This window comes from Pristiophorus japonicus, chromosome 3 (assembly GCF_044704955.1).
Source record: "Pristiophorus japonicus isolate sPriJap1 chromosome 3, sPriJap1.hap1, whole genome shotgun sequence".
NCBI classification, from domain to species: Eukaryota; Metazoa; Chordata; class Chondrichthyes; family Pristiophoridae; genus Pristiophorus; species Pristiophorus japonicus.
Window position 1 is genome coordinate 128,072,331 of NC_091979.1, and position 27,785 is coordinate 128,100,115.

At 42.7% G+C, this 27,785-nt stretch overlaps 1 protein-coding gene across 3 annotated transcripts in view; it reads left to right on the forward strand.

Moving 5' to 3' along the window:
• Nucleotides 1-9,908: 9,908 nt before the first annotated feature.
• The window catches only part of ppp1r1c (protein phosphatase 1, regulatory (inhibitor) subunit 1C), a 206,012-nt gene continuing 188,135 nt past the window's right edge, over nt 9,909-27,785 (forward strand). For 2 of the 3 annotated variants that reach the window (XM_070874807.1, XM_070874809.1), the window contains exons 1-2: nt 10,008-10,097; nt 10,315-10,372. In XM_070874807.1, the coding sequence (XP_070730908.1) occupies nt 10,358-10,372 (15 nt within the window). In that variant the 5' untranslated portion in view covers nt 10,008-10,097; nt 10,315-10,357. Of the gene's footprint in view, nt 10,098-10,314; nt 10,373-27,785 lie in introns of all 3 variants that reach the window. The other variant, XM_070874808.1, reaches the window with a different exon arrangement.

Here is a 27,785-nt window from a genome sequence, read left to right on the forward strand (position 1 = left end):
CTGAGGAGGACTGCAACAGAGTATAGGAGGACATTAATAAACTTGCAGAATGGGCATATAAGTGGCAAATGAAGTTCAACACAGATAAATGTGAGGTATTACATTTTGGTAGGAAGAATAGGGAGGTCACTTATTACTTAGAGGGTGCGAATCTAGGTGGGGTAGAGGAAACAAAGGGATCTCGAAGTGCAAACACACAAGTCACTAAAAGTTGTGACACAAGTTAGCAACGCCATAAAAAAAGCAAACCAAGCACTAGGGTTTATTTCTAGAGGTATAGAATTGAAAAGTATCGAAGTTATGCTAAACCTGTATCGAACCTTGGCTAGACCACACTTAGAGTACTGGGTACAATTCTGGTCGCCATATTATAAAAAGGATATAGAGGCACTGGAGAGGGTGCAGAGAAGATTTACAAGGATTATACCCGAAATGTGAGGGTACACCTATAAGGAAAGAATGAACAGGCTGGGTCTCTTTTCTCTTGAAAAGAGCAGGCTGAGGGGTGACCTAATAGAGGCCTTTAAAATTATGAAAAGTTTTGATAGAGTAGATACAGAGAAAGTGTTTACATTTGTGGGAAAGCAAAACTAGAGGCCATCAATATAAGATCGTCACCAACAAATCCAATAGGGAATTTAGAAGAAACTTATTTACCCAAAGAGTGGTGAGAATGTGGCACTTGCTACCTCAGGGAGTGGTTGAAGCGAATAGTTTGGATATATTTAAGGGGAGGTTAGATACGCATGTGAGGGAGAAGAGAATAGAGGGTTATGTTGATAGATTTAAATGAGGAAAGATGGGAGGAGGCTCAAGTGGAGAATAAACGTCGGCATGGACTGGTTGGGCCGAATGGCTTGTTTCTGTACTGTCTATCCTATGTAATCCTATGTATATTTATATGTATTGTACTTTTAGTATTTTCTAATTATTGTGGTTCATTTTACTTTTTAATTGTAAATGAAGATATTAGGTGCTTTACTCGATCAACCTTTGGCCTGTGTGACAATATCTGCCATTGAAGAAAATTTGATCAGGTTGCATGAGTCTATGTTAAATGCAGTTAACAGATTATTGCCAAGGGGTCCTTGTTTGCTCCTCAGCTATACACCTCTGCAACGACATAGTATAGGAACTTTACAGCTTCTAGATCATAGGGAACAAGGTTCTCTTAAGGGAGCCGCTGTTAAACAGTTGAGATGTGGTATAAAATAAGCTATAAGTACCAAAAAAAAACCTTAAAAATGCACTACTTTCAATTCAAAGGTTCAGCAATGCCAAATAACTGAGGCTTATTCTTTTCCATCATTTCAGCATATATTGATAGTTAATAAAAAGATTAAAATCCTACAGTGCTTTATAATTAAATTTTTCATGCAGAAGTAAAGCAGCTTACTAACAACGCAGCCTGGAGATTACAGAGGATGGAAGCAGACTTGTATTTTGTTGTGTGGTGCAGGGTCCTAAAAGATGGAGAAAAAAATGCCTTTAAAGTAGAGGAATGCAAAAGCAGCTTATTTATATACAGCATTCTTTATGTGATTTTTAAAAAGATGATATCATTAAATAATTGAGTTTAAGAACTGGAATGCATTTTATACCTATTGTGCTGATCTTTGTCCGGTTCTTGACTCTGTATTTGGCAGTAACTAGAATGGAAAGTAGAGGTCAGCATTGTAATGATCCAAACCCTATTTTTAAGTTCTCAGTTGCCATGATTAAAAAGCTAATACTTTCAGAGCTAATCACATTAGAAATGCAATGTCTTAGAAGCTAAACTGCTTTAGCCAGAACTTATTCATCGGCAATATGTATCTGTGGGCACTGTTACATGAAGATTACATTTTCCAAATTTTCCAAAACTTTTCTTTCCTTCCAGCATATTTATTATCATGGTGGGGGGGCAACATCTGGAATCTGGGAATTGTCCTCAATTTCAATTAATGTTGCTTCAAATCACCCATTGTCACTCAGGAGGAGGCCTGATTCAGAGGTAATGAGTATGTTCGCTTTAACAATTCAGATGTTCTTAAAGTTACTTTGTAACATATTTTTTATCACAAGCTGTCTATCCCTCACAAAACAAGTTCATCTCTGCAAGGCACTTCTGTCTATTTGTCTGATCAAAACCTAATTTTTTTCAGATAACAGCCAGAAAAATTCAAGTAATCCTCATCTCTGAGGAAAAAAACCCAGTGATGTAATTGGGTGTCAAGTACCAAACTAGACCCATTTCTGGGACACCCTGTATCTTCTATGGTTCTCTTCCATTCTTACCCCACCCTTCTCCCTTGAAAGTGTTGACTGCTTTACAAGGATACAGTTCCACGGGGGGTAGTCACCTTGTTGTACCCTGCCCAAGTGAGCATTGATAGTGAGTGTGAACATCTGTAAAGTCCAATCTGTTCTGACCCAGTGTCCACAGCACTTCCATTAGGCATTACTGGTCATTAAGTAGATGGGGCAACGCAGCATAGACTAGGGAATGAATCTTGAGTCTTTAGCCCTGTAAAGCTCAGAGACTTGGGCTGATTTTAACTGGCCGAAATTGGTGTTAACAGGAAGGTAATCCTGGCGGGCCACATCTTCCGCATGCCCGACATGAGACTCCCAAAGCAAGCGCTCTACTCGGAATTCCTACACGGCATCCGAGCCCCAGGTGGGGAGAAGAAACGCTTCAAGGACATCATCAAAGCCTCCTTGATAAAGTGCAACATCCCCACTGACACCTGGGAATCCCTGGCCCAAGACTGCCCTAAGTGGAGGACGATGAGCACCTTGAGTCTTGTCGCCGAGAGCATGCAGAAACCAAGCGCAGACAGCGGAAGGAGCGTGCGGCAAAGCAGACTCCCCACCCACCCTTTCCTTCAACGATTGTCTGTCCCAGCTGTGACAGAGTCCCATATTGGACTGAACAGTCACCTGAGAACTCACTTTTAGAGTGGAAGCAAGTCTTCCTCGATTTCGAGGGACTGCCTATGATGATAATGATGAATGGCTTAAAAATGGGATCGGTCGACACAACCCTGTTAATGCCGATGCTCTGAGCATGGCATTTTGAAAGGAGCCAACCCTTGGGTGGCTGGAGCCCCCTTCTGGTTCAGGCACTAAGAACGGAAGCAGGCCATTCAGCCACTTGAGCCTGTTCTGACATTCAATTAGATCAATGGGATCTGTATCTCAAATCCTTTTACTTGCCTTTGTTCCCTATCCAAAAAAACCTAGCAATCTCAGTTTTGAAAGCTTGAATTGACGCAGCAACCACAGCCAATTTGGGGAATGAGTTCTAGATTTTCACTATTCTTTGTGTGATAAAATGATTCCCGGTTTCATTCCTGAATGGCCTAGCTCTAATTTTAAGATTATGCCCTTTTGTTCAGGATTTCGCCACCAGAGGAATAGACTTTCTGGCCTAGAAATGCGATCGCAGCATGAAGCGGACGTGCTGGGTGCAGGGCATGCACTGCACATGCCTTTTAGCGATATCCCAGGCAGCACGTAATATTTGTGCTGCATGTACATTATGAGTCAGGCATGAAGCCAGCACCACCCATGCTATTAATTGGCTACATGCCTGCTTGGGGGGCTGGAAATTGGGTGTCTTTAATGCCACTTAAAGGTAGCCAGCTCCTCTTAAAAGGGAGGAGCACACTGGCTGCAAACACCAAGGAAACACTTGTAAGGAGAGAAATGGCTGCTAGACCTGCAGATCATGCCCAGAGCTTCTCCGATGCTGCTTTGGAGGCCTTGGTCCAGACGGTGGACAGTAGGAGGGAGATCCTGTTCCCCAGGGGACAAAATCTCTCCAGGTAACAATTCCATCACTAGTAGGAAGACATCAGTGCCACGTGCTAGTCAGAGTAGGAATTGCAGGATAGTTCAGATGAATATGTGGCCTGAGGAATGGTGAAAGGAGGACGGATTCAAATTCCTGGGGCATTGGAACTGGTTCTGGGGGAGGTGGGACCAGTACAAACCGGACGGACTGCACCTGGGCATGACCGGAACCTATGTCCGAGGCAGAGTGTTTGCTAGTGCTGCTGGGGAGGGCAGACAGGAAGCAAAGAGTGGGAATAAATGGGTCATTTTCAGAATGGCAGGCAGTGACTAGTGGGGTGTCGCAAGGTTCAGTGCTGGGACCCCAGCTATTTACAATATACATTAATGATTTGGACAAAGGAATTGAATGTAATATCTCCAAGTTTGCAGATGACACTAAGCTGGGTGGCAGTGTGAGCTGTGAGGAGGATGCTAAGAGGCTGCAGGGTGACTTGGACAGGTTAGGTGAATGGGCAAATGCCTTGCAGACGCAGTATAATGTGGATAAATGTGAGGTTATCCACTTTGGTAGCAAAAACAGGAAGGCAGATTATTATCTGAATGGTGACAGATTAGTAAAAGGGGAGGTGCAACGAGACCTGGGTGTCATGGTACATCAGTCACTGAAGGTAGGCATGCAGGTACAGCTGGCAGTAAAGATAGCAAATGGCATGCTGGCCTTCATAGCGAGAGGATTTGAGTATCGGAGCAGGAAGGTCTTACTGCAGTTGTACAGGGCCTTGGTGAGACCACACCTTGAGTATTGTGTGCAGTTTTGGTCTCCTAATCTGAGGAAGGATGTGCTTGCTATTGAGGGAGTGCAGCGAAGGTTTACCAGACTAATTCCTGGGATGGCAAGACTGACATATGAAGAAAGACTGGATCGGCTAGGCTTATACTCACTGGAATTTAGAAGAATGAGAGGGGATCTCATAGAAACTTATAAAATTATGACAGGACTGGACAGGTTAGATGCAGGAAGAATGTTTCTGATGTTGGGGATGTCCAGAACCAGGGGTCACAGTCTAAGGATAAGTGGTAAGGCATATAGGACTGAGATGAGGAGAAACTTTTTCACCCAGAGAATGGTGAACCTGTGGAATTCTCTACCACAGAAAGTTGTTGAGTCCAGTTCATTGGATATATTCAAGAGGGAGTTAGATGTGATCCTTATGGCTAAAGGGATCAGGGTGTATGGAGAGAACGTGTGAGTGGGGTACTGAAGTTGCATGATCAGCCATGTTCATATTGAATGGTGGTGCAGGTTCGAAGGGGCGAATAGCCTGCTCCTGCACCTATTTTCTATGTTTCTATGTTTCTATCACAGACCGGGTCAATGCCTGGAGCTTAGCTCTCAGGACATGGTTGCAATGCCAAAAGAAATTCAATGATCTCACCAGAGTTGTCAAGTTAAGAATATTGTTCTATGACTCTCAGCTTACACCACCACCACCTCCAGCCTCACTACTCACAACAATCCCAACCCCACTTCCTTTCACTTTCCTACAGTCACTGCACCCCACTTCACTGCACCTTCTTCTCCTCATACTAATACTCCTCACTTTTGCAACCCTCATTTCCCCACACCTCATATCTGACATACTGCATACCACCCATTCTACCATGACTGGCCCATTCTCTAACCACCTCCCAAGACTATCACCACAACTCCAGACAGCAGGCTGCCAGCGAAGGAGGCCGAGCCCACCTGCACACCCTCAAAGATAGTGTGCTGGCCACCACGGGCAGGGGCAGAGTCATGGTCATGGCATCTGGCAATTCTGGAGATGACGTCGTGCAAGGTTTCTTCACATCTTATCCCCTTTTTCCTTTCTCACTTCTATCTCCCCTACACACTCTGCATGACAAACTGCAAGTGTTTTCACCCACCACTTCTCTCTTTGTGCTCTCCTTTTACACTAAAAGACAACCCTTATCCCTCTCTTTCACTTCTGGTGATGAAGACCTCTCCCACTTGAGGAAGAGGATGCTAGCCTTCCTGATAATGCAGTGTCCCTTGATCTCATCCTTGCAACCATTGGCTCAGATACTGGCACGATGCACATTTTAGAGGCTAGGCTAGAGATGGGGTATTCATGTGGTGAATCATCGGGCATAAGTGTGCAGGAGCTATGGTAGAGGGATGGGACACTACAGATGTCAGCTCATCGTGAGCTCCCACAGCTGTCATGGAAGCTCAGATGGCTGCCATCTTGGAATTTTGGGGGCCAATGTTGACAGGGGTCTCCAGAATGTCACGTCATTCCTGCAACTTGTACTCGCGCAGAGCCGCAGGAATGCTGAGGCAGATTCCTAGAAGAATGGCCTTGGCTCCATGGGAGAGACACATACTGTTCTCTCTCATGATAACAACATTCCTACTCCCCAGCCAGCTACTCCACTAGGGCCTTTGTTAGTGCTGCACAGCCAGCTGGGCCAGATTGCTCATCCCACATCGAGATGGTACAGTCTGCAGCCGAGCCCTTGCGCCCAGAGCTGTTGAGGTCACCCAGCAGGGTCATTTGAAGTGTCCTCAATGGAGACTCAGCAGTCTTCCACCTCCCAAGCTATAGCCACTGGGGAAACCCATCATGGGAGCACTGGGATAGATAATTGAGCACACAAGATAAGCTATAAGGGCATGTAGAAGCATGATTCATAATTATTTCTATTAATTATTAGATACCGATGGAATTGAGTTGTTTGGTAAATTTCTTTTTTATTCTGGTCTTAGTTTTGGTGTTTTATATTTGCAGTGAAGTAAGGGCAAGACCCATAAGCTGGACTGAAGGAAGGCAATCGAATGGTGGTAGTAAAGACGATAATAAGGATTGTGGGACTTGGCATATTGGGGATGAGGGATGGTTCACATGAAGTGCTCCTCGATGAGCTGCTGTCTGAGAACTCTGGCAGCTGGGGGCACTGGTGATCGATGCTGTTCCTGCTCTTCTTCTTCCTCCTTCTGATCTTGCTCCACTTCTTGTTGTCCAGGGGGTGGTATGGGGCTGGTTCCTCATGAATGCAAAGTTATGTAGCATGCAGCAGATGATCACAAATCTGGATATCTGCCAAGGAGTGTACCACAGGACTGCCAGTACTCATGCTTGGGCTTATCACCTTCAGGAGAAAAGGGGGGAAATTAGATGAAAATAAAAAAGACATGCAGACGTAAATTATCTGGACTTGTTCAAAATTTCTAATTTTTTTAGATAGATTCAAATTGACTGACTTGACCAATCTTCTGGTCAGTTGTTTGAACCACTTCTAGTAGGTCCACCTGGCAACATTAAAGTTTCACACACAAGGTAAGCTTCAGTTCAGTTAGTTGTGCTTGGTCACACTCAGTAACATTCATTTAATTTATTTTCGCATGCTCTCCTCCCTAAAAGTCTCCTTCAGTTCAATGATGGTTGAGTGAAATATTGCTTTGAAGGTCATGCTGATCTCCATCCAACCAACCGAAAGCAGTGGTTATGCTAGATATGAACACAAGTCCAAGTCTTTCATTTTTGTTAACTGAATCTAAGCCAACTTTCTACTTTGCCATTACATTGGAAGAAAGGATCTACAATGTTTATGGTTTGAGTTTGGCTTGGATTCAATGTCAGACTGCTCACTCATCCCTGTTGTTTGATACAGGTGCATACACTCCATCACACCTTCACTTTTGGGTACACAGCACACATATTCACATGCTACCTACCCACAAATCCAGGAGAAAACTGACACTCCTCATTCAAATATGGCTGGTGGCATTCAGATAAGAACATAAGAACATAAGAAATAAGAGCAGATTAGGCCATTTGGCCCTTCGAGCCTGCTCCGCCACTTAATATGATCATGGCTGATCCGATCATATACTCAGGTCCACTTCCCTGCCCATTCCCCATTACCCCTTTCGAAAAAGTGGAGCCTAAACACAGCACCTTAAACCGTTCGGCCATGCTACCATGCCAAATGGTGGGTAATCTTGCAGTTGAAATCTTAGCTACGAATCCATTCCATTACGAATCTGGCAATTTGCATTATTTACTGGAATCCATTGTTAAGGAAGTGGTATCAGGGCACTTAGAAAATCATAACATGATGAGGCAGAGTCAACATGGTTTTATGAAAGGGAAATTGTGTTTGACAAATTTATTAGAGTGTTTTGAGGATGTAACTAACAGGGTAGATAAAGGAGAACCAGTGGATCTAGTATATTTGGATTCCAAAAGGTATTCAATAAGGTGCCACATAAAAGATTATTGTACAAGATAAGGGTTCATGGGATTTGGAGGTAATGTATTAGCATGGATAGAGGATTGGTTAACGAACAGAAAACAGAGAGTAGGGATAAACGAGTCTTTTTCAGATTAGCAGGCTGTAACTAGTGGGGTGCTGCAAGGATCAGTTCTGGAGCCTTAGCTATTTACAATCTATATTAATAATGTAGATGATGGGACCAAGTGTAATGTGTCCAAGTTTGCTGATGATACAAAGCTGAGTGGGACAGTAAGCTGTGAGGAGAACACAAAGAGTCTGCAAAGGCATATAGATAGACTAATTGAGTGTGCAGTAAGGTGGCAGATGGAGTACAATGTAGGGAAATGCAGGTATAGTAAGCAATAAGGAAGGCAAATGGCATGTTGTCCTTTATTACAAGGGCGTTGGAGTATAAGTGTAAGGAAGTCTTGCTACAATTGTACAGGGCTTTGGTGAAACCATACTTGGAGTACTGTGCACACTTTTGGTCTCCTTATCTAAGGAAGGATTTACTGGAAGCAGTGCAATGAAGGTTCGCTAGATTGATTCCTGGGATGAGAGAGCTGTCTTATGATGAGAGATTGTGTAAAATGGAGTTTAGAAGAATAAGAAGTGATCTCATTGAAACATACAAGATTCTGAAGGGAATTGACAGGGTAGATGCTGAGAGGTTGTTTCCCCTGGCTGGAGTGTCGAGAACTAGGTGCACAGTCTCAGGATAAGGAGTAGATCATTTAAGACTGAGATGAGGAGGAATTTCTTCACTCAGAGGTTTGGGAATCTTTGGAATTCTATGCCACAGAGAGCTGTGGATGCTGAGTCTCTGAGTATATTCAAGGCTAAGATTGATAGATTTTTGGATTCTAGGGGAATCAAGGGATATGGAGATTGGGCAGGAAAGTGGAGTTGAAGTCGATGATCAGCCATGATCTTCTTTAATGGCGGAGCAGGCTTGGGAGGGCTTATGGCCTACTCCTGTTCCTATTTCTTATGTTCTTATGTTCTTAAATACAGGTCCTATGAAGGCTTAAGGCTCCTTTGAAATTAATTTGAGATTGCCAAAAGTGAGCCTAATTTTTCACTTTACTCTTCAACAGAAAAAACTTTAGTCTTAGTTGGACTTGCCACCAGACACATTTGGATAAGGTGTGCCACTTTCCCCCTGGATTTTTGAGTAGGTGGCATGTGAATATGTGTGCTGTGCTGTATAACCAGAAGTGAAGGTCTGATTGAGTGTATGCACCTACTCAAACAACAGGGACTGAGTCAGCAGTCTGACATTGAATCCGAGCCAAACTCAAACCAGGACAGATCCATGCACATGCCTCAATCCTGGGAAAAATAAAGTTATTTAGTTACTGTTTCTCAGCTCAAGTGTCTAATATATGGTGCAGAATTTAAGTTATGATTCCTCCGCCAATGAGTGAGGTGGATGTGCAGTGAAATCCACTCTGTCAAATATAAGAAAAGAAAAAGCTTCCTGAGTTGTGCTTATCAATAATTAACAGTGCATCAGCAATGTCCAAAGGGAGCTTATATTGCACATTTGTGCAGACTGCTAATAATATATAGTAGATGGATTGGTGTATTCAAATCCCAGGACACAAAGCCATTCAAGTCCAGCATTGCATTTTAAATTAGCCTGTGGATAAATGCCTGGCTATTGTGGAATTGGGCTCGTGTACAATTAGCTCATTGTTTTTGATGGTTTGCACTGAGCGAACTGTAGGATTGCAAGAGCAAAGGCAAACATGCTCCTCGATGTTTAATGAGGGAGTTGCTCAGTACAGCAGTACAGTAGATGCAGCGTAGAGGACCTTCATTTGTTAACTGGGAGACTTCCAGACAGGCTGCTATTGCAGAACAATCCCTGTGTCTTAAAGGAGTGTGACAGTGGATAACAACAGTCACTGAGTTCTGCTTTCAGGATTGCCAGTCTCCTGTGCTACAGTATGGAGCCAAACAGTCCAAAGAAGATTCAATTTGCAATGCCATTATTTCAAAGTCATCTAGATCCTGAGGCAGCTGAACAGGTAAAGCAGTAAGCAAATATTTCACAAAATATTTGAATAATGAAGACACTGATTTCAAACACATGCTGAAACAATTCTTATTTTAAATCCTTTTCCTTTTTCAGACTACTACTTTGTATTAAAAATTTTAAAGGTACTTTTAACAATTGGGCTGAATCTTAAAGTTTGAGTGTTTGCAGCTAAAATAATTAGTTCTGTTTTGGTTGCTTTTCCACAGATCAGAAGGCGAAGACCTACTCCAGCATCACTGGTTATTCTTAATGAGTCATCACCAGGTAATAGATAACAGTGATAGAAATTATATGAACTAAGCGTCTGATGTACAATGACAAGTTAAACAATGGGTTTCTTTGCAGTAGCATGATTGAATTAATCTGCTGATTTTTCTAAAATATTAGCACATAAGCACAAAGAAAGTAACTTAATCGCTTTCATTAACGCTCTAGGGAAATGCAGTATCAATTTCAAAATTTGGGAAAGAACATTTTTATTTGAAATGTGTCTCTTCAAAATCCATGAAATGCATAAGTTAATAAACTGTGATTTGCTGAAATTGCTTCCAAACCTCTTCTACTAAAATACTACTTTAATAATTCACCAGATCTGCTTAATTGTAATGCTGAAGACCCTCAGCTGTCTTTTGCCTTCAGTTTCCAGTGACCTGATACCACTGATAAAAGAGAAGCATACTGACAAAGGCAGTCAATGCTAAAGATGTGTATGCAAGATATCATTAATGAAGATTTCGACCTAAAGGTTGTGTGGTATCCTACTCACCACTGTCATTTTAAACCTCCTCATTCAGTTGCATACAGATGGGAAACCCAATGTGAACGGATGGGAATGTATTTGATCAGCAGGCAGAAAGTAGAATGCTCTTGGCTTTTCTGCAGCTGTTTCTCACATTTATTCTAGCGGGCAGCTCTCGGCTATCTCTGTCTTTGTGAATTGTAAACAGAGAACGAGATAAAGAAATCTGGCTCTGCAAAACGGCAGTCACTGATTTCTAAAGTCTGTACCGGCACTGCGTGCATGCACCTTTTGCCCTTGGAGTTTTTTTTTTATTTGGCTGTATGACTTTATTACTGGAATATCTCATAAAAATCTGTTTGCACATTGTTAGCCCTTATCCTGTCCTTGTGTGTGGTTGTATACATGCATTGTTCTTAGTTTGCTGAGAAAAAATATAATTTTTTTTATTGAACATGCTGAATGATATAAAGGTCTATTCAGAAGTAAACTGAAACATTCTGGAAGCATGCAGTTGTGAAACAACTCTCTCAGGAAATGAGTCATCTGCTAAAGTACTGCAAGAGTCATAGGGCAGCATTATAGGCTCTATAAAATACAAGATTAGTTTCCACGGAAATTTATGCAACAAGCTGAGTGTTTGCTGTCTTAAACTTACTGAAGACCTTTTAGTATTATGTAAAGTACTTATTGATGTATTTAGATCAGATGGTTAGTAGAATATAGGACTTCTACAGAAGTCTTCAGATTTCAGCCTAATTATGGGCAGTCTGCTGATGCAGGTGAAATCTGTTACTTCGCCAAAGATTCAATGTCAATCTCTGGCCAGTTGTATTTTATATACTTGAAGTTGGCATATCGATGAGTATTTATTGGAGAATATTGGTAGTAATTGTAGTAACTCAAGCACGCAATTTGCAATGGTTTCATCCCAACAAAAATACAAATGCAATCATTGGAGAAATTGGTGTCACTCACAAACCAAAATAAAAATGCTGTCCATGTCTGTAACTATTTGTGTTCATCATTCTCTAATTCTTTTTTCCTTCCTCTCTTTCTATTTATCTTCCACTCTCTCTCTCGAGCTGTCATTTGCTTCATTTCATTGTTTCTCACTTTTTTTCATAATTCTGTTCTTCTCTCTGCCCACTCTCACTTCTGCCTGTTTATCATTGTGTCTGTCTACATCTTACACGTGTTCCTTTACTGATTGACTGAATTTGTACCTTTTGGCATATTTTGAAGGCTAGGGTGTCCAGCACGATGAGAAATAAAATGTACCTGGTTCAAAATAGGGTTGGGAGCAGGCACAGAGAGACCATCTGGGTGATGCTCCAGCACGCGTGAGTATAGGAGAAACTGGGGTATGGACCTGGGCTGAAGTGAGGCTTAGGCTGGCAAGAAGTAGGGGCATGGGGCCTGGCCTGTGGGTGAGCTGTGGATGGTCATTGTGCTGATATTGTAGTGGATCACTGCTATATGATAATCATACCATATTACAGATGCAATAAATGGGATTTTCCTATGCCTTTCCACTGGTTTAATGGTGGTAGTGGAGAGGTGCAGGGCATTCTTTGCCAACATGTAAGCCTGGATCCCTGCCATTTTCACTCCCAATGTATTTGCTAACATCACTTCTGCAGCACCTGCCCCAATATAAACAGACACATTAAAATGAGACAATATCGGCAGTGTGCCGCCATATGCTACATTTGGTCTCAGAAACGCTGGGCATTTGGAATACCTGTGTACAACAGGCAGCCTGTGTTGCGAGGCAATGTTTAATGTGTTAGAAAAAAACAGCAGGCAAATAAATGGATGGAAGGACAATTGATGAAGACTTCCACATATTTTTATTAAAATTTCTTCAGTGGAGGCAGCAAGATATGCTTTTTTTCTGGATGCTACTTGGCCTTTTAAGCTGTTACAGGCATCAGAATCCTGCAGCAAAAGGCATTTCCCTCCCTCTTTCCAATGGTGAGCTCTGAATCAAAGATGGTAATACCCTTAGCAATCCAACTTAATTATGTCAATTAAGCTCACCCTGAAAACTTCAAAAAAGGTCAATGCCAGGTCATTCAGATGGGCCTACTGGCAGCAATATCCTCAGAGAGGAAAACGTGGGTTCATATCTTTAATAATATAAATAAATGCTCCAAATAACAAGACAGCAGGATAAGCAGTGTTATAAAATACAATAGCGACGCTATTGTGAAATAAATGAGAAAGCAGAGCTCTCTGACACCCTAAGCCCCATTTCCTTCCTATTCGAACTTCAGCCTATGTGGCCCTCTTGTTTCAGCTGAAGTCCATGCTCCGAGTTTCTCTCTCACCAGTGTAGTAGTTCCTGTACACATCAAACCGATTAGCACCACATCCATTTCAACTGAAATGGGAAGACTACACAGCCCAGTTGATGGTTTCAAATATGCTGCTCCTTCTTAAAGCGGACCCTGCCTCACCTCATCCCCCCACATCCATCTCCCTCCTAGGGAAGATTCTGGCATTTTCCTCACATCCAGCCAGCCTAGGTCCCAACCACTTCCACACTGAGACCCTGCTTTCTCCCACTCTGGGCTGCAACCCCCATATTCTCTTACATGTTACACCACCTCCAAGATGACATGTCGCTGCCCTGTCTGGGCTGCTCCCCACTCCTCTGAGCAGTTATATTTTCTCTTACTTTGTGTGCCGCAGTTTAAAAAAGTAAAATAAATGACACATTCAGTGAATCAACAAAGGAATCAACAAAAGATTACACAGACACAGTGAGAAACATGCCGTTTCTCTGTTTTAATTTTTTTCTCTTTTAAAATATTGATTTTTAGAATATTTTCTTCAGCAGACATTGAGTGGGAGTAATAGACAGAGGCAGATATCAGTACAATAGTCCAACATCCGTCTATGTCTGCTATTTCCCGACTGTGTAATGGCAGAGCTCACTGGAATCATTTGGAAATCAAGTGCATCTGATCAAACTGCCCTGATGCTTAATCCTTAATCATTGTATGGTGAGTTAATGAGCCATACGGACCAGGTTTGCTCTTTGGTTTGTACTGAGCTGATGCTAGCTGGAATGTGCTAAACTTGAACATTGCACTTTTGAGCTAGACAGAGAAAAATAACGTAGAATTCCACTGAACAGAAAAAGGTCATTTAGCCCATTCCGCCTGTGCTGGTTCTACCCACTTAATCCCATTCTACTGCAGTTTTCTTGAAACCTTTTAACTTTTCCTTTATCCACATTCTCCTTTAAAAGCTATTATGGATTCTACTTCCAACACCTTCTGATAGATCATTCCAGGTCCTAATAACCCTCTGAGTAAAAGAAGAAAAATTTTCCCAACCTTTCACTTTGTTTCTTTGCCGATGATCTTAATTGTATGCTCTCTAGTTACTGACTAGTGAAAATAGTTTCTCCCCATTTACATTACCAAAGCCCAACATAATCCTGATCACCTCAGATTCACGTCTGCATTTTGTGTAAAATTAGCTAACGTAGGAATTTCATCCCTCATCGATTATAACCCAGTAATATAATTATTTTAGGGTTGCTACAGAACCTTTTAGACAATAACTGAAATTTCAATTAAAAAAATTTGTTGCAGCTTTTTATTTAAGAATACAAAAAGTGAAAGGGTGAGTGCACAACTCTCTAAGTGCGAATAACACTATAAGGGAGTGGGCACCGAGAACAGGATCACGCTCAGCTGCAATACTCTCTTGAGCCGAATAGCCTGTCAACACAGACTATCTAGGCTCTCACATTGAAGAATGTCTGTTCGCTTAAATACTGGACTACTGCCAGTACCTGTGAAACCGTGCTCCAGAATGAGTCAGTGCCTTCAGCGGGAGGAGAAGCAAAGTTGAAAAAGAAATTGCATTTGATCCTAAACTCTGCTAGAAAATTAATAATCCATGAAACATATTTAGACAAATGATTGATTTTTCCTCATAATGTTTCCACTGAAGAGCAGAAATTGCAGCTTTAATATGTTCTCAATATCAGAAATACCAATGTTATAAATTGCAACAATCTCCACTCATATATAAACCCTCATCAAACACCTTTAGCAAAATCTCTGCCACACCATGTTCTGAGCATTGAAACCGTGGAGAAGGGAAAAGGGAAAGTGACAGGACTAATCCCATTCTGCAGACATGTAGATCCTGTCTCTATTGACAGCAACCATGGAGATTCAAATACTCCTGTCCTCCTTGCCAAAGGGGCAGATATAAGTGGGTTATAGAAAAAAATGGGAACAAAACTCTTGTTGACAGAAAAATAAAACTCACTTTGCAAAATATAACAAAATGACCCTGTTTACTCGCAAAAATAACCATGTGAATACTTAATGGAGGAAGAATCGGTCTGGTTGCTTGCTATGTGTAGCAAAATCATAAATATGTTCTTTTTGAATGTGTGATCAGAGCAATTCATTCCCCAATGTATACAAATGCTTGAGAATGCCAGTATGCATAATATTAGCCGACTAGTTTTTCATGTCTTAGGTTTACATTGATTTAGAGAATAGACATAAGATTAAATAGTTGAAAACAGAGTACATTTAAAATGGCAATTATCTTAAAGAACAAAATGATGAGACTAAGTAAGGTACTGGGTTAGTACATCTGCCACCCAAATTTTTATCCAACTTTGGAAAATAATATCAAAATCTTTTCTTCTTGCTAGGTCTACAGTATCTTAAATGAAATTAGTTCAGGCAATTTTTATCCAGTTTTCTTTTCTTTTTTCCCCTCCTCTCCTATTCAGGCACTCTTCATTTAGTCTACTGCTAATATAAGTCTATAACACAAAACATTTTCCACATCCAACATAGTTACCACCAGTTTGGGATCATGGACCTAAGCAATTTGAGAAATGGTAATGTTACAATGAGGTTTTAGACTTGGTCAGCACAATGCATTCTGGATTATGTCTGAACTGGGAGTGTTTGACATTGAGACTGGGTTCACAGTGGAAGAATTTTCTGTTATTTGACAAATTTATTGTCCTTCACCTTGAGCAAACATTTCTAAAAAGCTTGATGACGAGTTTGCGATTCACCTGGAAAACAAATGTAAAAGCGAATGAATTGTAACTGGTACAGACCTCAGTAAATCGTTAATCTATTTGCATGGTTTTATAACCTCAGTGGAATGCACAATTAAACTGTATAGGATTAGAGTGAAAAGGATTAGAATGAAAAAGGGCTATTCAGCTCTCCAACCCAGTTTTGTCATATTCATAGTCAGGATGTGTACAGGTCACTTTTATCCCTGTCCAGTAATGGTGCCATGTCTGTATCTACTATCGCTATTGAAATGGCAATCATTTTCAATACTCTGACTGATTCAGTCGATGTGAGAAGTTAACAACTCGAAGTATAAAGGAATTATTTAAATTATGCTTCATTACCTGGTTTTAATCATGTCTACTAGTTTCCCTCTCCTGGTTCAGTGCAAAGCTTGAATTCTCTTCCTGATTTGGACAATTTGGATCAGGCCTCTAGTCTGTTTTATATCATTACATAAACTATGGTTCTTTCCTCAACCACATGATCTTTCACATTAGCCAGAAATCTTTTGTAATGGAGCTTATTCAATATTTTCTGACAGTCAATTTTTACAATGCATGTCACAGTACCTTTGATATTACGTTCTGTTACATTGACAAGAAATGCCTAAGACTTTTGTTTCCTCCTCAATTTTCTCCATTCACCTCCTTTCCATGAAGGCTTTGACTTCTTTCTATTGCTTTGGCAACAGTTGCTTTCTGGTACCTAGTCCAAGTGGCCATTACTCATATGTCAATCTTGGCTTATGGGTATGGGCAGGCTATTCAACTACTGGGGTCATCACAGCTGAACTCAATCCTGCCTTTGACCAACACACACTTGCAAAGGGTTTGTTGCATAGAATTCTAGAGCAGAAATCACAACTGATCTCCTCTCTCTAACCCAAAGATGCTAAGGCCAGTTATATTTTTACAGCGTGACTCTGGCTGAGATCAGCTATCACACCAAAGACGAGGGATTAAACCTGGCCCTTCATATTATGCACTGAATAAACTCACTGAGCCAGAATCTTTTAGTTACTATTTGACTTTGATAAACAATACAGTTTGGAATTATTGCCTTTATTCTTGCTAGATGCTCTTTAATTACTTACTAGCCTCCAATATTTGTTCCATTCTAGATGCCAATCCAAAAGGGGTGTGATTTTCATGTTTCTGATCTTTAAAAATCCCTGAAATTACATTACCTCTTTTTCAGTCTACTGACATCATCACTTCTGTTTTCAAAGAGTTTCACACTACACTCGCATATACATTTACACTTCTTACTGGTTTTGCCTCTAAAGGATTCCATCTCAACCTGGTGCTTTATAAATCCGCAAGTACTACATTTTCTTTTAAAAATTGTTATAGATCATTTTATTTTCCATGTACTCAGAAGAAACTTCTACTGTTTTAGTTATTAATGCACTGAATGAAAACTATTCTTTGTTTTTATTTAGAGTGACAATTGGTAAAATAAATCAAAATCCTTTGGATTGACAACCAGAGAGGCAAAGAGTTACAATCTCTTAGTCTAATTTGCCTGGGTCAGTTTGGTGAACTTCATGAATTCTTAGCCGGCTGGAATGGGGGAATGGGTTATTCTGAGCAGAAGTATAACTATTGCAGACCAGTTGATCTTTCTCTGAAGTATACCTCCTGTCAATTAAAGACAGCAACATGGCTGTGTGAAGAGAATTTCATAGGCCAAACTATGTTACCGCAACCTGAAACAGGACATACAATGGCGAGTGCCACTGCTAAATTGAGAGAAATTGTAAAAAATACATTTTTGCAAAATGGTTTAGGCCTGAGGTTGATTGAATCGATTGAAATGAACAACGTAAGTCATTAAAATGAAAGTTTTCATAAGAAGAAAGACTAGATCGACTAGGCTTATATTCACTGGAATTTAGAAGAGTGAGAGGGGATCTCATAGAAATATATAAAATTCTGACGGGATTGGACAGGTTAGATGCAGGAAGAATGTTCCCAATGTTGGGGAAGTCCAGAACCAGGGGTCACAGTCTAAGGATAGGGGGTAAGCCATTTAGGACCGAAATGAAGAGAAACTTCTTCACTCAGAGAATTGTGAACCTGTGGAATTCTCTACCACAGAAAGTTGTTGAGGCCAGTTCGTTAGATATATTCAAAAGGGAGTTAGATGTGGCCCTTGCGGCTAAAGGGATCAAGGAGTATGGAGAGAAAGCAGGAAAGGGGTACTGAAGTTGCATGATCAGCCACGATCTTATTGAATGGTGGTGCAGGCTCAAAGGGCCGAATGGCCTACTCCTGCACCTATTTTCTACGTTTCTATGTTTCTAGAAATAATCTATGATATCTAAATATTTCATGCTGGCAATGATTATTTAAGAAATGAGATTATTGCAGGGATTAAGAGGAAATTTTGAAACTGTCCTGTTAATTACTTGCAGAATTGACAAAATGCCTGCCATTCCAGTTTAATTCACTGTCACACTAGATTGCTTTCCCCAGGGTGCAAAAGCATGGCAAAATACACGGAACTTAAATACACGGAACTCTTTTGTGCTGTTGCTTTTTATTGTGTTTCTAAGAGATTTATATCTTATTAAACAGGTAAGCTTAGCTTTGCATTGAAGGGGTGTGATTGGCAGCAAAACATAAATCACAAAGAAAACTACCTGTTTTACAAATCCTTCAATGAAATACTTTCTCTTTTTAATGATTTTCCTTTTACTGTTATCCTAAACTCTTAATATTAGAAACTATAAAAATGCAGACTACATGTACTATTTCACAAGTCTCATTATCCAGAGATAATCCTGTTTTGGGGGAGGGTGGGGGGGGGGGGGCGGCGGGGGATGGCTGTATTATGACTGTGATTGCTGGAAACATTGGGCTAGACTTTCGGCACATCATCATCCATTTAACGCCCATTTAGCTTCCATATAAACGCTGAGATGCAGGCTATCGCCCATATTTGCTGAAAAGTGGAAACTAGCGCCCAATTATAGCCCATTTATCGCCAGCCCAACTTTCGGCACACATGAATGAGCTGCATTGCCCGGCCTATTTAAAAAAAAATATGATCTCATCCTTGTGCAAGGCCGAGAATAGTGCTTATAATGGAAAATTGCGCCCAATTAAGGCTCAGATTATCGGCGAGCGCTACTTTCGGCATTTCACCCACAATTCGCCAAAATGGGATCGCTGGCCCAAAAAGACGCTGAAGAAAAGCTGCAATAACTCGGCATTACTTGGTACTACATGGCACTACGGGGCGGATCTGTAGTAAAAGGCTGTCAGGAGAATCAATTTGTGAGTGATTTTAAGGGCCTTTTTGATTCTTGCCAATCATCTAATCACATTTGTATTTATTGAGGACAAATTAAGGGCATTTATAGCGATTTATAGTGATGGGGCCTGTAATTTCTCAACCAGTATTGATCACTAATCATATGCTGCAGAATAGAGATGGGAGAATAAAATGAGAAAAGTTACATACAAGTACATTGTTGTAATGTCAGGGTTAATATTAATCATAGATATTTTCCCCCTTCTGGTCCACAGTACAAGTAGAAGCAGAACTAGGCTATGTCATCCCATGAGGAAGGAAATGGAATTCACCTCAGTTGACTGATAAATTTTATTTTATAAAGCAACAGGGTCTAGATTAAAAGAAAGTTCTATTATGTTATTGATGGGGACCAGGTTCCCTGTTTTCTCTGTCAACCCATGTGGGAAAAGTTATTTGCCTGAAAAGAAAACGCGCATGTGCAGGTCATTGCTATGGACGCCAGCCTTGCATGACTGAATACATCGCTAAGGCCCATTTCATATCGCTAAGGCTATCGCCCAAATTAAAAAGGTGAAACTAGCAGTTTTTAAAATGGTCGATATTCCAGCGATCCTGAAAAATAAAAAAACCACTAAGGCCGGAAGTAGTGCCCATTTTTGGGCGAAAGCGATTATAGTTGAAAGTCTAGGCCAATATTAAACCTAAAAAGTGAAATAATTAGTTGAGATCCATTTATCTCAACATCTAGTATCTAAACGTTAACTCTGCTTTTCCCTCCAAAGATGCCTGACCCGCTGAGATTTCCAGCATTTTTTGTTTTTATTTCAGGTTACAGCATCCGCAGTATTTTGCTTTTTTCTAGTATCTATACTTTTGTGGAAAGAGTGTTTCTTGGTGCAGTGCGAAATTTATCTGAAACAGTGATTTTATTCTAACCCACACATCAGGAAACCCATGGGATCAGGTGGAATGCCCGTTTTACATCCCCCCCCCCCAATATTACCCTACACTGACTTCAATGGAGAGTAAAATCGGGCGGGGTGCGAAGCCAGCGTTCTGCCCGATCCTGTAAGTTTCCCGATGGGAGGGTTAGGTTAAAATTGCCCGAAGCAAAAATTGAGCTAGAGGCCCAATATATGATGGGCACCAGCAGGTCATTCATTGCCCACGGGTATTATGAGAGCCCTGTGGGATTTTACGTTTAGATAGAATCCCACCCAATCTGTAGCAGTGCAAACTTTACGTTCACCCACTGATTCCAGTGGATTTTCCGTAGTCAGCCATATTTAAGTAATTTTTGACAGGCTCCTGGCAGGATTCCCACCTGTGCCAGGATGCCCTCCTCGAGGAGTGGAGGCGTGTACAATCAGTGCAGCAGGCCTTTCTGTACTTGTAGCAGTTCATCGAGATCACATCAAGACATCTTGCCTAATTATTAAGTTCCAGAGCTGCAGGAGTATAATTGACCATCCCATGATTGATTACAATCTCTTGGAGGAAATTTAAGTTTTAAATTTCCCTCAGACTGCCACAGCAATACTAGATACCAGATTCATACTGGCATTCCTTGCATTCCTTGCTGCAACTGTAATGTTGGGAATTACATTGTATATGTTTTGTGATTATTGCCACATCGCTGGAATACTGCCACACAAATCTATGTATTCAATGGCTGCTGTCACTTCCAACGGAAAATCGCACAAGTGGCGACAATAGGTGAGGAGCCAGCAGAATGGTTCCCCATTTAATTATCCACTCCTACCTGCCCCAGACTTGCATGAAATTGGGCGGGCAGAGAAAGGAAGATTGACCTCTGTAAAGCAACTTGGGGTATTTTCTTTAGGTTAAACCTGCTACATAATTGCAAGATGTTTTTTGCTACAAACATGTGAATAATAACAAAAAGGTTAGAAAATAAAATAAGTTCATCCATGCCCTCTCTATCCATTAGTCAGTGTAACTTCCTGCACTACCCTCCCCAATTGATAGCAATGCTAGTTCCTGTAGAAGGCAGAAAGTCAGAGAAAAATAAACTGTGGCCAATTTTAGGAAAAACTCTGGAAAGCTCCTCCCTAACTACCTGAGACAATCAAACACTAAATATATTTGAGCTAACATGTTGCAACACATAACCACCTCTTACCTCTCACCCAAAGCACCCCCACCACTGCCTCAACCTTTCCTTAGAAACATGAGACTATACAGGACTGGAAATAACCATTACCATCCTTTGGGGCATTCACAAAGACAATAACAACTTGCATTTATATAGCAGCTTTAACATAGTAAAATGTCTCAAGGTGCTTCACAGGAGGGTTATCAAATAAAATGTAACACTGAGCCACCTAAGGAGATATTAGGACAGGTGACTAAAGGCTTGATCAAAAAGGTAGATTTTAAGGAGAGTCAGTCAATCGGAATATGATTGCTAACATAATAGATCTATTTGAGTTCATTACAATTTTTGAACGCATGATGTTTTGATGGTGAAGTTTGTTCAGGTGACATGCCACTGAGGTCGCACATTCAGGTGTGACATCTATGAGAGATGTGATAAAATGGATGTTGTATGCAGATGACTGTGCTATGTACATAGGGAGTGAAGCTGATAATGTGATGATGAGTACCTTATCCCGATGTCATTGGGTGCAGAGACTTGAGGCCCAAAAATATGCCCAGGTTCTAATGCACTCCAATGTTAGCAGCAAGCGCAAAGGCAACTGAGAATCTGGGCACAAACTATACACCAGGCTCATTACTTAAATTAAGCAACTTCCCCACAATATGTCAGCTGTGGTTCTATCGGTAGCACCCTTGGCTCTCAGTCAGAAGGTTGTGGGTTCAAGTCCCACTCCAGAGCACAAAAATCTAGGCTGATGCTCCAGTGCAATACTGAGGGAGTGCTGCATGTCTTTCGGATGAGATGTTAAAGCAAGGCCTTGTCTGATCTCTCACGTGGATGTTAAAGACCCAATGGCACTATTTCAAAGAAGAGCAGGGGAGTTACCCTGGTGTCCTGGTTGAAATTTATCCCTCAACCAACATCATTAAAACAGATTATCTGTTCATTATTGTTATGTATGTAAACATTACCAATGTGTAAGACTTGCCACCAGGGGGCGCACCTGTGGGAGACCCAAGGGTCACCTGCACACCCTGGGCAAGCAGGTATAAAAGGAGTCTACCATGCTGCTTCCTCACTCTGGAGTTACATTAAAGAGACCAAGGTCACAACAATTTGAGCTTACAATATACAGTCTTGTGCAGTTATTCTGAACATAACAATTAGCGACGAGTAACAGATCACAAACTTTCACGCGGTTATGGTTGCCGTTGGTATTCTTGAGAGATTTGTTGAGGGCGATGATTGGGAAGCCTTCGTTGAGCGTCTTGACCAGTACTTCGTGGCCAATGAACTGGAAAAGGAAGAAATCGTGGTCAAGCGCAGGGCGATTCTCTTCACTGTTTGCGGGTCCACGATATATGGCCTTATCAAAAATCTGCTAGCACCGACGAAACCAATGGAGAAGACATATGAAGAGTTGTGCACGCTCGTTCAGGAACACCTCAAGCCGAAGGAGAGCATTTTGATGGCCAGGTATCGCTTTTATACGCACCATCGCTCTGAGGGCCAGGATGTGGCGAGCTATGTTGCCGACCTAAGACGCCTTGCGGGACCGTGCGTATTTGCTGGATTTTTGGGGGAAGTGTTGCAGGACATTTTTGTGCTTGGAATCGGCCACGAGGCCATTCTTTGCAAACTGCTGTCTGCCGAATCCCTAGATCTGATAGCCCAGGCTTTTATGTCCACAAACGATAACACTAAACAGATATCATTGCAGCATCGAAGCTCACGGGCAAGTACTGTGCATAAAATAATGCCTTCGGCAGGCAGAACTGTACACGGCAGGGCCTACACGCCTGCAGAGGCCAGACCTAGGATGACTCAGAGTCCGCCATGGGGCGTGAATGTGAATCCATTAGCACTATGTTGGCGCTGTGGAGGTAATCATCGAGCCCATCAATGTCGATTCAAGCACTATGTGTGCAAGGGTTGTGGAACAATGGGGCACCTCCAGCAAATGTGCAAGTGTGCTGTGACTCACCACGTGGCAGAGTTGGCAGAAGGTGACCGATCTGGCGCGAATCATGCTAAATGAGTAAGAGAGGCAACTCATGAAGTGTATGGGGTATACACCTTCACCACCAAAAGCCCTCCGATAATGTTAAAAGTCAAATTAAACGGCATTCCAGTTTCCATGGAATTGGACACGGGAGTGAGTCAGTCAATTATGAGCCAGAAGGCTTTTGAGAAACTGTGGGGCAACAAGGCACAAAGGCCAAAATTAAGTTCGATCCACACCTAGCTGCGCACTTACACCAAAGAGCTCATACCAGTTATTGGCAGTGCGGCAGTGAAGGTATCGTACGATGGAGCTGTGCATGATTTACCATTATGGATTGTACCAGGCAATGGCCCAACGCTGTTCGGCAGAAGCTGGCTAGGAAATGTCATATATGTATACTCTGTATATACTATGCTGGTACCACTAGAGGGTGCAACTGTGGGAGGCCCAGGCAGGAGCTGTATAAAAGGCTGGTCAGCACATTGCTGCCTTACTCTGACTTACAATAAAGAGACTAAGAGCACAGCAGTTCAAGCCCAGCACTAGGCCTCGTGGAGTTATTCTACAGATAAGTAGAGACATATTAACTGGTGACGAGAACAGATCACGGACTTATACGCAGAGATGGCTGCTGTTGGTATTTTAGAAAAGTTTACAAAGGGTGAAGCCTTTACTTGGGTTTCGCTGGCCAGGTATTGCTTCTACACACACCGCTGCACCGAGGGCCGGGATTTAGCGGAATACGTCGCAGACTTACAAAGGCTCGCGGAACCGTGCGAATTTGGCGAACTCCTCAACAATGTGGTGTGGGACGTTTTCGCGACGGGACGGGACGTGAAGTGGACCATTACCTTAAGCCAGGCATTCACGACCTCAACGTTGAGATTCTCCCAGAATCAAAACTCACTGGCAAGTACTGTGCAGAAAATAACTGTTGATCAGAGAATTAGTCCGACTCAGAGTCCGCCAAGGTGTGTAAATGTGAATCGTTTAACATGCTGGCATTGCGGGGGTAACCATCCAGCCTGTCTGTGTTGATTCAGACACTATGTGTGCAAAAGCTGCGGCCAATAGGGCCACCCACAGCGAATGTGCAGAAGAACTGCGACTCAAAACGTGGCAGAGAAGTCGGCAGGAGGTTTCCGATCCAGAAAGGATCATAAAGTACAAGCTAGAGAGGTGACTCAGCCCGAGGAAGCAGTGCACGGGGTGCACACCTTCACCACCAAAAGTCCCCCCATGATTATGAAAGTCAAGACAAATAGCATTCCTGTTTCCATGGAGTTGGACACCGGGGCGAGTCAGTCACTTATGAGCCAGAAGGCATTTGAGAGGCTGTGGGGCAACAAAGAAAAAAAGACCCAAGCTGAGCCTGTTTCAGACAAAGCTGCACAATTACATCAAGGAACTGATCCCAGTCATCGGCAGTGTGAACATAAAGCTATCCTATAATGGAGAGATACACGAATTGCCACTGTGGGTTGTACCAGGCGACGGGCCAACGCTGCTTGACAGAAGTTGGATGGGGAGGATTCTGTGGAACTGGGAAGATGTCAGAGCACTATCTTCATTGGATGATGCTTCCTGTTCTCAAGTGCTGAGCAAGTTCTCATCCCTATTTGAACCAGGCATCAGCAACTTCACAGGCGCCAAAGTGCAGATCCACTTGGCCCCCGAGGCACGGCCTGTTCATCACAAGGCTCGAGCGGTCCCTTACATGATAAGGGAGAAAGTGGAGATCAAATTGGACAGACTTCAATGTGAGGGAACCATACCACCAGTCGAATTCAACGAGTGGGCCAGCCCGATTGTTCCGGTACTTAAGAGCGATGGCACGGTCAGAATCTGCAGCGACTACAAGGTAACGATCAACCAAGTTTCATTACAGGACCAGTACCCGCTACCCAAAGCCAATGATCTCTTTGTGACATTAGCAGAGGGAAAGGCATTCACAAAGCTGGATCTAACCTCTGCTTACATGACCCAGAAGCTGGCTGACTCGTCGCAAAAAATTAACATGCATTAACACACACAAGGGACTGTTTTTGTATCACAGGTGCCCGTTCGGGATCCCTTCAGCTGCAGCCATCTTCCAAAGGAACATGGAGAGCCTGTTGAAATCTGTTCCACTCACCGTTGGTATTTCAGGATGACATCCTAATCACTGGTTGCGACGCCACCGAACACCTGCATAACCTGCAAGTGGTTTTAAGTCGACTAAACAGAGTCGGATTCCGGTTGAAATGATCCAAGTGTGTCTTCCTGGCGCCAGAGGTAGAATTCCTGGGGAGGAAGATTGCAGCAGATGGCATCAGGCCCACGGACTCGAAAACAGAGGCCATCAAGAATGCACCCAGACCATGAAATGTAACGGAGCTGTGCTCGTTCCTGGGACTCTTCAACTATTTCGATAACTTTCTTCCAGGGTTGAACACCTTGCTCGAAACGTTTCACAAGTTGCTACACAAGGGAGATGACTGGGTTTGGGGTCAAAATCAAGAGGCCGCCTTCAAAAAGGCCAAAAACTTGCTGTGTTCGAACAAGTAACTTTTATTGTATGACCCAAGCAAACGTCTAGTTTTAGCATGTGACAGGTCGTCGTATGGTGTCGGGTGTATTTTACAGCAAGCAAATGTAGTGGACAAACTCCAACCGATTGCATATGCATCTAGAAGTCGATCCAAGGCCGAAAGAGCCTACAGTATGGTCGAGAAAGAGGCTTTGGCCTGTGTCTATGGGTTAAAAAAAATGCATTTGTTCGGACTCAGGTTCGAGTTAGAAACCGACCACAAGCTCCTAATCTCACTGTTTTTGGAAAGCAAAGGCATAAACACCAATGCTTCATCACGAATCCAAAGATGGACACTAACACAGTCGGCTTACAATTATACAATCCGCCACAGGCCAGGCACTGAGAACTGCGCTGATGCCCTCAGCCGGCTACCGTTGCCCACCACCAGGGTGGAAATGGTGCAGCCCGCAGACCTGTGCCTGGTCATGGACGTCTTCGAAAGCGAAGGGTCACCTGTAACGGCCCTCCAGATCAGGACCTGGACCAACCAGCACCCCGTGTTATCACTTGTGAAAAGTTGCGTCCTCAATGGGGGCTGGTCAGCCGTCCCAAGAGAAATGCAAAACGAGATAAAGTCGTTTCACCGTCGTAAAGACGAAATGCCCATCCAATCGGATTGCCTCTTATGGGGCAACCACGTCGTCCTGCCAAAAAAAGGCAGGGCAACCTTCATACGCGACCTACACAGTGCCCACCCAGGCATAGCATGATGAAGGCTATCGTCAGGTCCCACATCTGGTGGCCTGGCATTGACTCGGACTTGGAGTCATGTGTGCTCCAGTGTAACACTTGCTCACAATTGAGCAATGCCCCAAGGGAGGCTCCATTTAGTCTGTGGTCCTGGCCCTCAAAACCATGGTCCAGGATCCACATAGATTATGCTGTCCCCTTTCTAGGAAAAATGTTCTTCGTTTTAGTGGACACTTAATCTAAGTGGATCAAATGTGTAATAATGGCATCCAGCACATCCACCGCCACCATTGAAAGCCTCAGGGCCATGTTCGCCACCCATGGCTTACCCGACATTCTGGTCAGCGACAATGGTCCGTGTTTCACCAGCTCGGAATTCAATGAATTCATGATCCGCAATGTCATCAAGCATATCAGGTCTGTCCCGTTCAAGCCCGCATCCAACGGCCAAGCGGAGCGGGCAGTCCAAACCATAAAGCAGAGCTTGATACGCGTCACGGAAGGCCCCTTACAAACCCGCCTATCCCGGGTGCTGATCAATTACAGGACACAACCCCACTTGCTTCCCACTGCGGAGCTACTAATGAAACATGCACTCAAAACCAAGCTCTCCTTAGTCCACCCTGGCCTCAACAATCAGGTGGAAACCAGGCATTATCAGCAAAACATGTACCATGATCGCACGGCTGTATCACGTGACATCAATGCAAACGACCCGGTGTTTGTGCTGAATCATGGTCATGGCCCCAAATGAGTCGCTGGCACTGTTTTAGCCAAGGAGGGGAATAGAGTGTTTTTTGTCAAACTGCTTAACAGACAAACATGCAGAAAGCATTTGGACCAGACTAAACTGTGATTTACAGGTAACCAGGAACTACCAGGAGAGGACCTTACCTTCAGCGATACACACCCAATCAGCAACAGACCTAGCTGCCAACCACGAGGATGATCCCATCATTTCCAACAGTCCTGTCAGACCAAGAGCGCTGCAGGACAGCAGTGGCCCGACCAACTCACCCATGCCAGAAGTGACACTCAGACAATCAACCAGGGAGCACAGAGTTCCGGATCGTCTCAACCTGTAATTAACTCACATCAAAGACTTTGGGGGGGGAATGTTGTCATATATGTATACTCTGTATACTCTGTATATACTATGCTGGTACCACTAGAGGGTGCAACTGTGGAAGGCTCAGGCAGGAGCTGTATA